The sequence below is a fragment of the Sinocyclocheilus grahami genome, unplaced genomic scaffold, assembly GCF_001515645.1.
Source record: "Sinocyclocheilus grahami isolate Dianchi unplaced genomic scaffold, SAMN03320097.WGS_v1.1 scaffold195.1, whole genome shotgun sequence".
In the NCBI taxonomy this organism is placed as follows: domain Eukaryota; kingdom Metazoa; phylum Chordata; class Actinopteri; order Cypriniformes; family Cyprinidae; genus Sinocyclocheilus; species Sinocyclocheilus grahami.
This window is the reverse complement of record NW_015505374.1, coordinates 831,669-844,430: the sequence shown is the minus strand read 5'-3', so window position 1 is coordinate 844,430 and position 12,762 is coordinate 831,669. Positions and strand designations below refer to the sequence as shown.

Sequence of the window (12,762 nt, the reverse complement as noted above, 5' to 3'; positions counted from 1 at the left end):
TTGTTAACACTTGACACTTACCACTGAGAAACGTCCTGCTCCAGTCGTGCTTGTGAATCAGTCTCTTGTCGATCAGCCAGTTCAACCGTTTCATCATTAGACTCCGGCTCGAATTGGGAAGGTACAATCGATACCATCTTTTCTATGTGTTGTATTGACAAGTCCGTCATGGCAATGGGCGTTTCGTTTCCGACACGCGCTGTATGCGGTAGACCAATCCAGAGCCAATCTCTCTTCGGCTCTGGACCAATCACAAAGGACTGTGCCATCTGACCAATCACAGCAGTGAGGGCTCACGGAAAGGAGGGGTTTAGAGAGACTGATTCTTTAAACTGCTTCGCACGAGTCGTTTACGAATCATTTAGAAATTAGGTAAAATTAAATCTACTTTTTGAGAAAACTAACGTGTTTTTTGACCTTGCATGCATGTAAACCTGTTTTAGGAGACTCATAAAACAATATTAGCAACCTTAAAACTGGCATAATAGGGGCACTTTAAAATGCATTAATTATAATTTGTTACGTCAAATATTTTTTAAAAGTTGAAATCTGAGCTTTTTTCCCCACATATACAAATTCAAATGTATGAAATTGCCAGCACGTACAATACAGTGTTGTTTTGCTGTGTCCTCAGATATGCAATGGCTGTAATGAACCACCATGTTTGTCCTGTCGAAAACTGGTAAGTTGGGCTTGTTTCACTCAGTCTGTTTAAAGCGTGTGATGTTTATGTAATTTGATAATCAATGCTGTTTTTTGTAAAGGTCATACAATGTAACATGCACAGATGAAACAGCCAAGCCGGGCTTCCCAAAAACATGCTGCACCATTCAAGACATCCCCCTCATCAGGTAGTCATGTGCACTTTATTTCGAGTCTGTGTTTATTTCCAGCATGATCTGACAGTGTCTTTGTCTTCACTTTGATTCAGTAAATGTGGATCTTTCCCTCCCGAGAGCTGTCTGTTCAGTCTCATTGGTAATGTGGGAGCTTTCATGGGTAAGACTGCTTGTTCTCATATTTCCACATATTCTACACCGGCAGTGACATATCAAATAATGGAGAACAAAAGCATGAATGGAAGCATTCAGCATTCAGAGTGGCAGAGGTGATGCAAAAACAGATACCTGCATGAGACTTGCAGACATGCTTCTTATTGCGTCACCTTAAATGAATGTTTTCCTGTGTCGCTTGCTTCATTATGTGTTGTGTTATGAGTGAGCTGATATGTTGCGATTATGTGATTTAGGGGTTTGATTGTCCTTGTCTTGTTGAAGGTTGGCTGTCATCTGCTTCTATTTCTGTCGTGACATGAAATCAGGGGTGTTATTACAAACTTTTATACACCACACTATAACCTAAATAATAAATCTTATAAATGGAAATAAAAACCATAAGATTTGTGTAGGCTAAGTATTTGAACACTAAAAACATGGTTTAAAAAAAATGTGTGAATGCATTTGCATTACGGAACAAAATCTAAGTTAAACATGTATATGTAGCTCAACCTTCAAGTTTCGAACATACATTGGCATTCAAAATTTTAGGATTTTTAAAAGAAAAAAAATTCATCAATTTCATATTTTTCATTAAATATACAGTAAAAACGAACATTGTGAAATATTATTACATTTTAAAATAACTTTTCTGTTTAATATATTTTAGAATTTAATTTATTCCTGTGCTGATAAATTCTATACAGTTTTCAGGGTCACATGATCCTTCAGAAGTCATTATAATGTGTTGGTTTGGTGCTCAAGAAGCATTTCTTATCATTATCAATGTTTTAAAACAGATTATCAAACAAAAAACAGATTTGCTGCTTAATATTATGTTTAAACCATTTTTTAGGATTCTTAGATGAAAAGAATGTTCAAAATAACAGCATATCTTTGAAATCGAATGTTTTGTAACATTAAAAGTTTTTAGTGTCACTTTTGATCAATTTAATTATTATTTTTTTATGTATTTGGATACTCTCAAACTAAAGTGGATTATGAGAAAAGTTCTAGCATCAGCTTTTTGTAGATGCTACTTGATTTTATATTTTGTTATCTAATGAAATGAAATCCTTAGTGTACAAATGTTATACACTATTGAACAAAAACAGTGGTGTATAAAGTACCTGAAAGCCATACTCAAGTAAAAGTACCGATATCTTACCAGAAAATGACTTTGGTAGAAGTTGAAGTCACCGTTTAGAATAGTACTTGAGTAAAAGTCTTAAAGTATGTGATATTTATTGAACTTAAGTACGAAAAGTATTTTTTAAATCTTAAACGTACTTAAGTATTGAAAGTAAAAGTACAAGTAAATGCGAAATGGAAAAGAAGCAAATAAATATATATAAAAAAATGTTCATACACAGCTTGAGTAGCAAGATTGTGTTCCGTTTGAACTCTTTCTTCCATTTTGTATTTTTGGGTAAGAATAAGAAGCATTTCATCCGGTACTTAGTGTTTTTCATTCCAACATAAGAAAACATTTCTGGAATCTGCATCTGAAATAGCATATAGATGTATTTACACAGTTTATGTATCTCAGAGGGGACATGGATGCATTTAAACTGCAGTTACAGATGCATAAATTGGCCTAATGTTTTGTTTTTAACTATCAGAATCAGAAAGAGCTTTATTGCCAAGTATGTTTGCACATACAAGGAATTTGTTATAGTGTCACAAGCTTCCAGTACACGGAGACAACAACACACAGATAATAAAAATGAGATGTGAATAAAATAAAAAATATTAATTTTTACACACACTGTGTGTGATTTGGCGATACACTTGATAATGTCAGATTGCACATCATTACAACAACACTTACCATATTATCACAGATGATGCTGTATCGCACACCCCAGACTCGACTTGAGTGGAAAATCATCTGCGGTTGTGCGTGTGCTTGTTTGCACATGAGCAAAGGTGTTTTTAGGAGTCTAACTTGCAGACACCAGACCACTGATTCCTCAAACCTGCTTTCCTGCAGTCCGTATTCTTTTGACTTCTGACTATTTTGTAGTAAGTAACGAATATGCTTCGGGGAAATGTATCGGAGTAAAAGTATACATTTTAATTAGGAAATGTAGAGGAGTAAAAGTAAAAGTTGGCTGAAATATGAAAACTCAAGTAAAGTACAGATACTGCCAAAAAATACTTAAGTACTGTAACAAAGTATTATTACTTCGTTACATTACACCACTGAACAAAAATGAACAGAAACAAAACATGTGAAATGACCTGGTTGCTTTACTTAGTGTTCCTGTTTTGTTTTTATGTGTACTAGTGGTGTTGGTGTGTCTGCTACGGTATGCTCAGATCATCGAGCACAGGAACCACTGCTGGCTCAACACCAGTGGACTTGTGTCTGGATGCACCAATGCTCTGGGACTGGTCATGGTGGGCAACTTCCAGGTCAGTCACACAATTCTGCCTAAACACAGTTCCATGTAGGGCTGCATGATTAATCGAATGCGATTGTCATGCGCAATTTGTCAGTAATGCCGGTTCTGTAATCAGCAGGAAATCATCATCACGTGCTTTCAGATGGAGCAGAATTTACTACACAGAGCCGTAGTTCACTGACAAGTTATGCAAAAAAATCGCAGACGATTTTATTGTGCGGTTATGAAATCGAAGAAATCGTTCGCGATAATGACAGCTGTTTGCATAGCTTCTCAGTGAACTACGGCTCTGTGAAGTAAATGCTGCTCCATCTGAAAGCATGTGAAAATACCACATTTAATAACATATTTTTACTCCAAACTCACTTCATAACGTCAGTCGAGTGTTTGAAATAAATCCTTCTGTGAGATGATGTGGCTTCTTACACAGAATAAGGCACGCGGCATATTTCATAGTATTCTAAGCAGGGATAAAGGCATTGCATTATAAATACACTTTATTTTAATGAAAATTATAATAATAAGAACTCAGATAAACCGTATATTGCCGTAGTCGTGTGTTTATTAGTCACGTTGAATCAATGAAAGCAGTTGAATCTTCTGTTTATTCAGGTGCAGCGATAGGCATTTTCTGTGTTTCTACTGCGAGGCGTATTTGGAGTTTCAGCACGAGAGCGCCCTCTGGCCTTTGGATTGAGATTTACTGCTGATCACAGAACCGTGCTTCACTGAAAGATACGCATGACAATCGCAGCTTCTGTCGAATCGCGATCTCGATTCCATTTCGATTTATTGTGCAGCCCTAGTTCCATGTATGATTATCATCTGATAAACACATCTCATAGTAGCTCATAGTAGACTGCCCCACTCACCATTCACATCACTGAAACCAAAAATGGTAACAAGCATTTGGGCATCTGTTAGTGCTGCATGAGAAGATATTAAGGGCTGAAGCTTCACCCTTAGTTTTTTCACCGGCCATAAATTCAGTGCATCAGACTGATGCGTTGATCAACATCAGTGCATTTCAGAGAGGTTGATGTTCTCAAAGTGATTAGTATTGATCCATTCATGCAGCCATCTCATTCTTCAGAATGGATTTTAGAGGGCATTTTACTCCCTCATCCTTAATAGCACTTCCATCTCCGTATGCTGAGTGTGCAATAGGCAAGTTTCTTGTTGTAGGAAGACAAAGTTTGCAGTGTTTTTCAGTCCACTTTTTCTAGGTTAGATGTCACTAGAATTAAGTGACACCAGACTAACCCACTAGAAATTCAATTCACAGCCCAAAATGAATATCAAAATAAAAGTCATAAATTGAAATATTAAATCCAACACAGTGTCTGTCATCATGTTTCAAAAGTACTTGTTTTGTTTTTCAATACTTCGATTTATTATTACTTGAATAGCACTCTACTGCTTTTCGACTAGGTGGACCACGCTAAAACACTTCACTATGTAGGTGCGGGCGCCGCCTTCCCAGCAGGCATTCTGTTTGTGAGTTTGCAATGTTTGCTAACCTACCGGGTGGCTGTCACAGCTCTGGACTACTGGATGGCTCACGTGCGTGTGGCACTGGCTACTGGTGCTCTCATCACACTGGTTCTCAGTATCCTTCCTTGTTGAGTATGACTGTAAAATGAAGAATAAGTGTGTGTTTACAATTTTTCTTGATATGCATTGCTTATTTGTCTTGTTTATTTAGATAATATCACCTGTGTGCAATTTAAAGGATAAATGAAAACTTCTTTATCCTCATGTCATTCCAAACTGAATGACATTCTTTCTTCTGAGGAATTGTACTGGTTTCTCTATTCTCCCTTTAGGCTTTTAAAAGGGATAGTTCACCAAAAAATTTTTTTTTGTGCTCCATATAAAATAATCCATGGCTTTAAGTAAGTTAAAGGGATAGTTCACCCAAAAATGAAAATTGTCATCATTAACTCACCCTCAAGTTGTTCCAAACCTTGGTAACCAAGTCCTTATTAGGAGCTTTTGCACAGAAGAATGTTACATAGTTCTAATAACTATTGGTGGAAGTACACGTTTTTTGGCGTGTTCGCACCTCGGGACCTGGGAATGATGTTAGATATAGGAACAGATTTTGGGGGGAATAAATTAGCTCCTACTTCAGACTAACCCAGGAGGAGCTACCATGTAGCATAAGTGTACACTGATTGACTGAATGCATGCCATACTGGCAAATGCTGACACTGGCCATTTTGAAAGAGCTGTGTAAACGCTGCGTTCTACTCACTGATCTATATAAATAACTTTTTCTTTTCTCTATTATAGATCAGTGGTTCCACTCCACTTTTAGACACGCTCTCGCGAACTTCCCTAAGCACTTCCCCTTGGGGGAATCCCCGCTGCCATTTTGAAGGGCGTTCCACTTCGTGAAGTGAACGAGGGAAGTTTATATGGACAGAGGGACGCTCGACCCCTCGATTTTGACTGAGGAAGCGAGTGTGCTTCATATGCACACTTCAGGCCACTCTATAGACTGCAATGCAACACGATTATGACGTCATCGCAGATTGCGTTTAATTTATCTCCCACCCCAAACAACTCTATAATATATAAATATATATAACAGCCCAAGCATACCTATATAAATATAGAATGCTGCACCAAACAAATATGTAAGGGGAAAAATGTAAACAATAAACCAACTCCATAGCGGATTCTAAGTGATCAAGGGCTTAGGACGTTCCGATTCAGCCCATTCCAAGGGTTCAGTAGTGGGCACTCATGAAGCATAATCAATGACATGCCGAGTAAATGAGATGGAGGGAAGTTAGCGAGTGAAGGGCGTAAAAAAATGGACTGGAAAGCAGCCTCATACTTACATTACAAACATGGAAAACAGTGATAGATAAACCGACGCCGAAGTCCAGCCACTTCTCTGTCATCCATTCTTCAGTTGTTGATGTTGTAGAATGGTGCAACCAGGAAAATTGCCCTAGGGGAAAATGAAGTTCTTGGGACTGGTGGCTAGTTCTAACCTGGTGTGAAACCTTTATTGACTTCAATAGCCTTACTGTAGAATGGAGACCAGCAACTGTTTGCTTACCCACATTCTTTAAACTAGAAAGAAACCCATGCAGGTTTGGAACAACTTGAGAGTGAATAAATGACGACAGAATTTTAATTTTTGAGTGAACTGGGCCGCTGTGCCTTGTGAGCTTTCATTTTTGAAAACGTTTGAATCCTTGATGGTTCCTCTCAGGTGGGATATTTTTCATCCATGAGAGCTTTGTTTTACAACATGCAGCGGCCATCTGTGAGTGGGTCTTCACTGTAGTCATCCTCGTGTTCTACGGGACTTTCACCTACGAGTTCGGCACCGTCACCACCGAGACCATGTTGGCCGGCCTCCAGCGGAATCTCTTGCACGGACCAGGCATCATGATCGGAGACGATGTCCATGCAGACACCCTGGTAGGAGCCACAACAAAGGGTTTGAAATCTCCCGGAGGAAGCAGCACCTCCACCCATCTGAACTGCACTCCTGAGAACTTCGCAATGCTTTAAACACATCAGCACACGCAGTCACATACTGCCAGGTGGGAAGCCTCACGATGGGGCACCCTGCGTTTAAGACCACACTTGGGCTGAGATTAAAGTCATTTAGAGGAACCGTCCAGTCTTGAGTCGAGGCAGGTTAATCGGGTTAAAGTGTGACTGATGTATACTATCATTTCAGATTTTAAGTTTCGTCTAATAAATTTGTCTTTTTTTTTTTTGTCCTGTTATGCCTTGCGAGAGAAGCTTCTGTTGGGTTGTTTGTAGATGAGAAGGACAGAATGAGCATTTGTTTTAAGGAACAGGGATTTGAGCTCCACTTTAAAGGGATAGTTCACCCAAAAATGAAAATTTGATGTTTATCTGCTTACCCCCAGGGTATCGTTTTTTACCTCTGATTCACCGCAATGTCCGAACCATTGACACTCCTAATTGAGATTGTAAATAGCGTGTCAATGGTCCATTTGAGAGATAGGTGGCAGTAATGCACTTATAAGTCTGCAATATCCCGTAAAGCAAGAAGAAGAAGAAGAAGACGCGTCACCCGCCGGCTGTTGAGAACGCGCTCAGGACAGTTCGGACATTGCGTGAATCAGAGGTATAAAACGATATAAATACTGTTCAGTTTCTTGCACAGACCGATCGTTTCATGTCTTTACACATCAATGTATCGTCACGAGCCGCAGGGTTTAATTTGGTTTTGTTTGTGTATGTTTTTTTGACTCTCAAAGCCGTGATTCCCATTCACTTCCATTATATGACTGACGGACTGCAACGGTTTGAGTTAAAAATCTTCGTTTGTGTTCTACTGAAGAAACAAAATCACCTACATCTTGGATGCCCTGGGGGTAAGCAGATAAACATCAAATGTTCATTTTTGGGTGAACTATCCCTTTAAGGTTGTTGTTAGCACAGATCCAATGGTTTGTGAGGTTAGAATTGTTGCTCTGGGGGTGATGGGGTCAATTTTTACTGTCACGTTTGCACAAATGTTTCAGGGGTATCTCTTTTAGAGCTTGCTACTGTTTGCCCTCACATATTGTTGCAAATGGATGATTTGCACGTAACACAATGAATGAACTTTGAAGATTTAAGTTCTTTTGACTTTTATTTGGAATTGCAGACTATCAGGATCAAAGTATTATCATTTTTGTAACGTGAATGTCTAAGATATGGATCAAACTATAGCTCTTGAGCACCTTTTATTTTGGAATTGGAAAAGAATTACGAATTGGAAATGACGTCTCATTCACCCATTTTTTGTATTGGTGACCTTTTTAATGATGCAGTGGGTAACTGTTTTGTCATGCTAGCTTGCTTTTGTTCTGTTTCATGCTTGCTTTTAGTCTCTGAAGAGGTGGGTTTTGTTTTTCATTTTGAGCAGGAGAAAGTGATGTAAGGTGACACCAGCTCTATCCTTGCCTTCCTGGTCAGTTGATTAGTTGTAGAATAAGTATATTCACATTGACTGTACATGTACCTTTTTATATATATATCTTTTTTAAATCATTTTTTTCTCTGTCAAGGCCGGGCCATAAAAACAACTCCAAAAATGCCACATCTATTCATCGTTTTACATTGTAATTTTACTTGCATATCTTCGCCGATTGTTTTGTGTAGTTACATAGTGACATAACTAATCCAAATGGTATGACAAGTGATTTTTTTTTACATAAGCAGCACATCAGTTTTTGTTTTTCTCTGTTGCCAAAGGATGCATTTCAAAATATGTACTGTATGCCTTTGATTCATTAACTTTGATTCATTGTTTTTTTTGTGTGTGTGTAGCTGGACATATAGCCACTGAGAAAATTACAGTACTGCAATATTAACAAATTTTTGAACAATTATAAGAATGAAACTGATTGGTCTCCAGGCTGGAACCTAGGAAACCGTGTTTAAACTTTCTGAGGGTTGAGTGGTTATGGTGGCCTTTAATGTTGCTGTAGTATTTGTGTGATTTACTTTATTCAGGCTGTCAATCAAAGGGTCCGTATTGCTTTTAAAGTGACTCCAGATTTATTGTGCTTTACCATTTATATTTTACACAGAAATGTGGCAGGTATTGTCTGTTTGTTTGCTGCCCTTCAATGGGACAGATGCATTTCATGCCAATGATTAGACTGTAAATTTAGATGTGGTCTCTAGGCATCATACATGTTTATCTCTGTTGACTCCACTATTGTTGGAGAGCTATTTTAAATATTGTTTCCTCTTCTCATGCAAGGGAATATTCACAGGGCTGCACTGTACAACTGAAACCATCCATTAAATATAATATTAGTTGCTCATTACAAAATACATTCAGCTCAAACCAAACTGCACATAGAGGGACAGTAACATAACGGGTCAAGCTTAAACAAACACAAAGGGCATAAAATCTTGGGAAATAAAAAGTATGTGCATATGAACCTAAAGTCAATGTTGATGTCATTTCTCATTAATTGCCTTTTTTGCCATATCCCAACAACATTTGGTATAAATTACATGCAATATTTGTCAATGCATATAGTGCATCTTATATTATCTGAATAGCAGATCAGTCATTTATAGGTCACCTAAGAGCAAAAGGTTGAGCAAGGATTGTTTATTGATTGTTACAATTTGAACTGACTTATTTTGAACACACAAGGCTTGGTCAAAGACTTTAAAGTCACAAGGAAACACAGATATTTTTTCATTGATGTTTCTTTCTTGATGTTACATGGTTTTCAGCCGTTGTCTGGATAGAAGTTATTTTTCTGATGCCTTTAAATGATGTAATCAAAGTATTTTTATCAACACATTGCGTCTGTTAAGAACACAACGACGTGAGGTTCACACTCCAAAATCGAAATAAAAACAATGCAGAGAATATTTTTATTTGATACATTACTTATGTAAATAAGTAAGATTTATGTATAAATTCAATGATTTTCTTTGGCAGAGGTTTATACTGGATTACCAAAATATCCGATGGAAAATAAACAAGTGTATCTGTACGTCTGTCTGTGATCATTTTAAGACAAATGCGACACTTGAAATAATATTACACACTATGTTAGAGAAGCTCACTTTTTATTTAAAAATATGGAAAAGACAGTTTAACATTTTACGAATTCAGAGTGTTTTTCCGCCATCATTAGTCAGTACAAGAAGTCTGTCTCAGCATGTTGAATCATTACAATAATTTACACACCTAAAAATCACATACATTTTTCATGAGGTAGAGGTCTACCGTATTACATAAGGAGGGTTTCATTTCCTAACTGGGAAAGTGGGCAATGTAGAGTCCACTGATAAAGTCACGCCAACCGTGACAAGTGTGCCACTGCACGTGCTATGAATTATTGTATTAACTATGGCATTGCTTATCAGCACAATAATATTTTTCAGCACTTATAAAGGCAAGAAATCTCTTCAGGGAATAAGACGAATATGAAATCATGGAGCGAACAAATACAATTTCACACTCAAACAAAAAAGCAACTGCTTTATTTAAAACATTTAATGAAATCAGAAATGTCTATAAGGCTACGTTACAGTTCCACTCAAACAGTTCTCAGTGCATAGCCATACAAAGCAGTCTTCAAAGTGATAACATTAAAAACCTTGTTTTCAAGTACACACAAACGCAATCATTTCAAAGCATGGTCCCCGCGCAGTAAACTCTCACTTCCAACAAACTGAAAGTTGAATTCATATTCAAGTCGTGAAGGTGCTGAGGTCATGTGTACATGGCTCCATGTAGATCCTCTAGTCGGTGTTCTCTTTGCCTTCTCCGTTCCTGTAAAAACAAACAAACACACTAAACACTCGGGTATATTCATAAGGTGTCACAGAAGAATACAATGAATGAATTACAGAAATAATAATGACATTAAACAGAAATCTAACCTTGTCTTTTTTGAACTCCTCATAGTCTGGATTGTCAGTGGGTAGTTCAAGTCGACACAAGGGACATGAATTGGTCTGTAACGTTATGTGGAAACACTTATGATTATGCCAAACATGAAATATTATCCACATCCCTAAGTTTGGGGTTGGTAAGATTCTTTCATGTTTCTGAAAGAAGTCTCTTATGCTCACCAAGGCTACATTTATTTAACAAAAATACAGTACTACAGTGAAATATTATAATTTAAAGTAAGTGTTTTCTGTTTAAATATATTTCAAAATTGCATCTACTCTTGACGGCAAAGCTGAATTTTCAGCAGTCATTACACCAGTCTTCAGTGTCACATGATCCTTCAGAAATCATTCCGAATTGTTATCAGTGTTTTCTTCAGGATTTGATTGATAGAGAGTTTGATTAATACGGTTTACAAAACAATACAAATTAAACACTGTTATTGTCCCTTTTAATCAACTGAATGCATTTTTGCTTACCGGAGGATCATAGAGAAAATAAAACCACTAAACATACCTTACTGAGCCAAGGCATGATGCATCCCGTGTGGAACAGATGTTTACAGGGCATCTCTCTCACAGTCTCTTGCTCCTCAAACTCCAGTAAACACACCGGACACTTCAGTGCTTTATCTGTCAAATGAAAAAAAGAGCTAGAGGAAAGCTCAAGAAGAATGATAGTCATGGACACCAAGGATTCAAGACCTTCTAATTCAATCAAACTTGCTGCCAATGCCAAACACAATAAAGCATCTATTACCAATTATCCTGTTGCTAATGTTCCTCTGTGCAATGATGTCCTCTATGAATGTGTTTGCAGATGATTATGAACGAGTAGTCTGTCACCTGCTTGTTCAGGGGAGATGATGACCACAGGAAGACTCTGAACCACGGCTTTGGCTGCAGGAGGCGGGAGACGCTGGTCCCAATCCGACAAATCAAATGAACCCGAGTCTATGTCAAGACCCTGCATCAGAGACCTATAGCCACATAACATAAACATAGTCTTAAATGAGTTATAAAGTCTTAAATGGCCGTAAAGAGTTGGGTGAAAATCAGCTACGTGTCAGATCCACGTCATATGCATCAGCTTTTAAAGAGAGAGCGCTGATTTTAAAGTGATTTAAATCAAAGAACAAAAGAAAAAGACAAATCCTTGGACTGTTCTAGTCGCTGATTAACTTTTGTAGCTTGAATAAAGATTACTATGTATAGTTTATGCATATATAATACAGTTTATGTGAAGATTGTTTTAAAATCACTTAAATTAAAAGTTGTTATATATTTCAGAGCCTATTAAATGTTAAAGGGGTCATATGACGTTGCTAAAAAGAACATTATTTTGTGTATTTGGTGTAATGAAATGTGTTTATGCGGTTTAAGGTTAAAGAATCACATTATTTTCCACATACTGTACATTATTGTTTCTCCTCTATGACCCGCCTTTCTGAAACGTGTCGATTTTTACAAAGATCATCGATCTGAAAAGCGAGGTGTGCTGTGATTGGCCAACTATCCAGTGCGTTGTGATTGGCCGAATACCTCAAGCATGTGACGGAAATGTTACGCCCCTCACCATACTGTGATGCCGTGTTCGGCCGGAGCGACAACACAAAAACATTAAAACCCATTACAAACGATGCATTTGTTGCATCCAGTGGGGACATAATTGTCTACTCTACCAGGATCAGGAAACAGTCCTCCATAAAATGTGCTGCACACATCTGAATATTTGGGTTAAACTGTTCTGGAACAGTGTTGTAAATGCAACTTAACCACTGATTTCTAGTCGTGTCCACTTTTGGAAGGCCAAACAAAGTATTTTCGCTTTCACAACGAAAAACACGGCGGCCTAGAGTGAGCGGAAGCCCCGGCTTAGCGTGAGTTGAGGTCAGGCTAGAGTGAGCAGAGGCGGTGGGGTCGAGAACGGTGCGCCCGGCGCATTC

At 37.9% G+C, this 12,762-nt stretch overlaps 2 protein-coding genes across 5 annotated transcripts in view; one reads left to right on the top strand and one right to left on the bottom strand.

Moving 5' to 3' along the window:
* LOC107595008 (transmembrane protein 150A-like) overlaps window positions 1–7,309 on the top strand; it is a 12,684-nt gene extending 5,375 nt beyond the window's left edge. Inside the window, exons 1-6 of one of the 2 annotated variants that reach the window (XM_016285262.1) lie at window positions 634–682; window positions 765–851; window positions 932–999; window positions 3,286–3,413; window positions 4,835–5,012; window positions 6,633–7,309. In XM_016285262.1, coding sequence (XP_016140748.1) covers window positions 642–682; window positions 765–851; window positions 932–999; window positions 3,286–3,413; window positions 4,835–5,012; window positions 6,633–6,937 — 807 coding nt within the window. In that variant the 5' untranslated portion in view covers window positions 634–641 and the 3' untranslated portion in view covers window positions 6,938–7,309. Of the gene's footprint in view, window positions 1–633; window positions 683–764; window positions 852–931; window positions 1,000–3,285; window positions 3,414–4,834; window positions 5,013–6,632 lie in introns of those variants that run through there. The other variant, XM_016285261.1, reaches the window with a different exon arrangement.
* Window positions 7,310–10,387: 3,078 nt separating this feature from the next.
* LOC107595010 (E3 ubiquitin-protein ligase RNF181) overlaps window positions 10,388–12,762 on the bottom strand; it is a 4,173-nt gene continuing 1,798 nt past the window's right edge. For all 3 annotated transcript variants that reach the window (XM_016285266.1, XM_016285265.1, XM_016285267.1), the window contains exons 3-6: window positions 11,663–11,796; window positions 11,334–11,449; window positions 10,805–10,879; window positions 10,388–10,694 (exon numbers count right to left, since the gene is read on the bottom strand). In XM_016285266.1, the coding sequence (XP_016140752.1) occupies window positions 10,635–10,694; window positions 10,805–10,879; window positions 11,334–11,449; window positions 11,663–11,796 (385 nt within the window). In that variant the 3' untranslated portion in view covers window positions 10,388–10,634. The remainder of the gene's footprint in view (window positions 10,695–10,804; window positions 10,880–11,333; window positions 11,450–11,662; window positions 11,797–12,762) is intronic.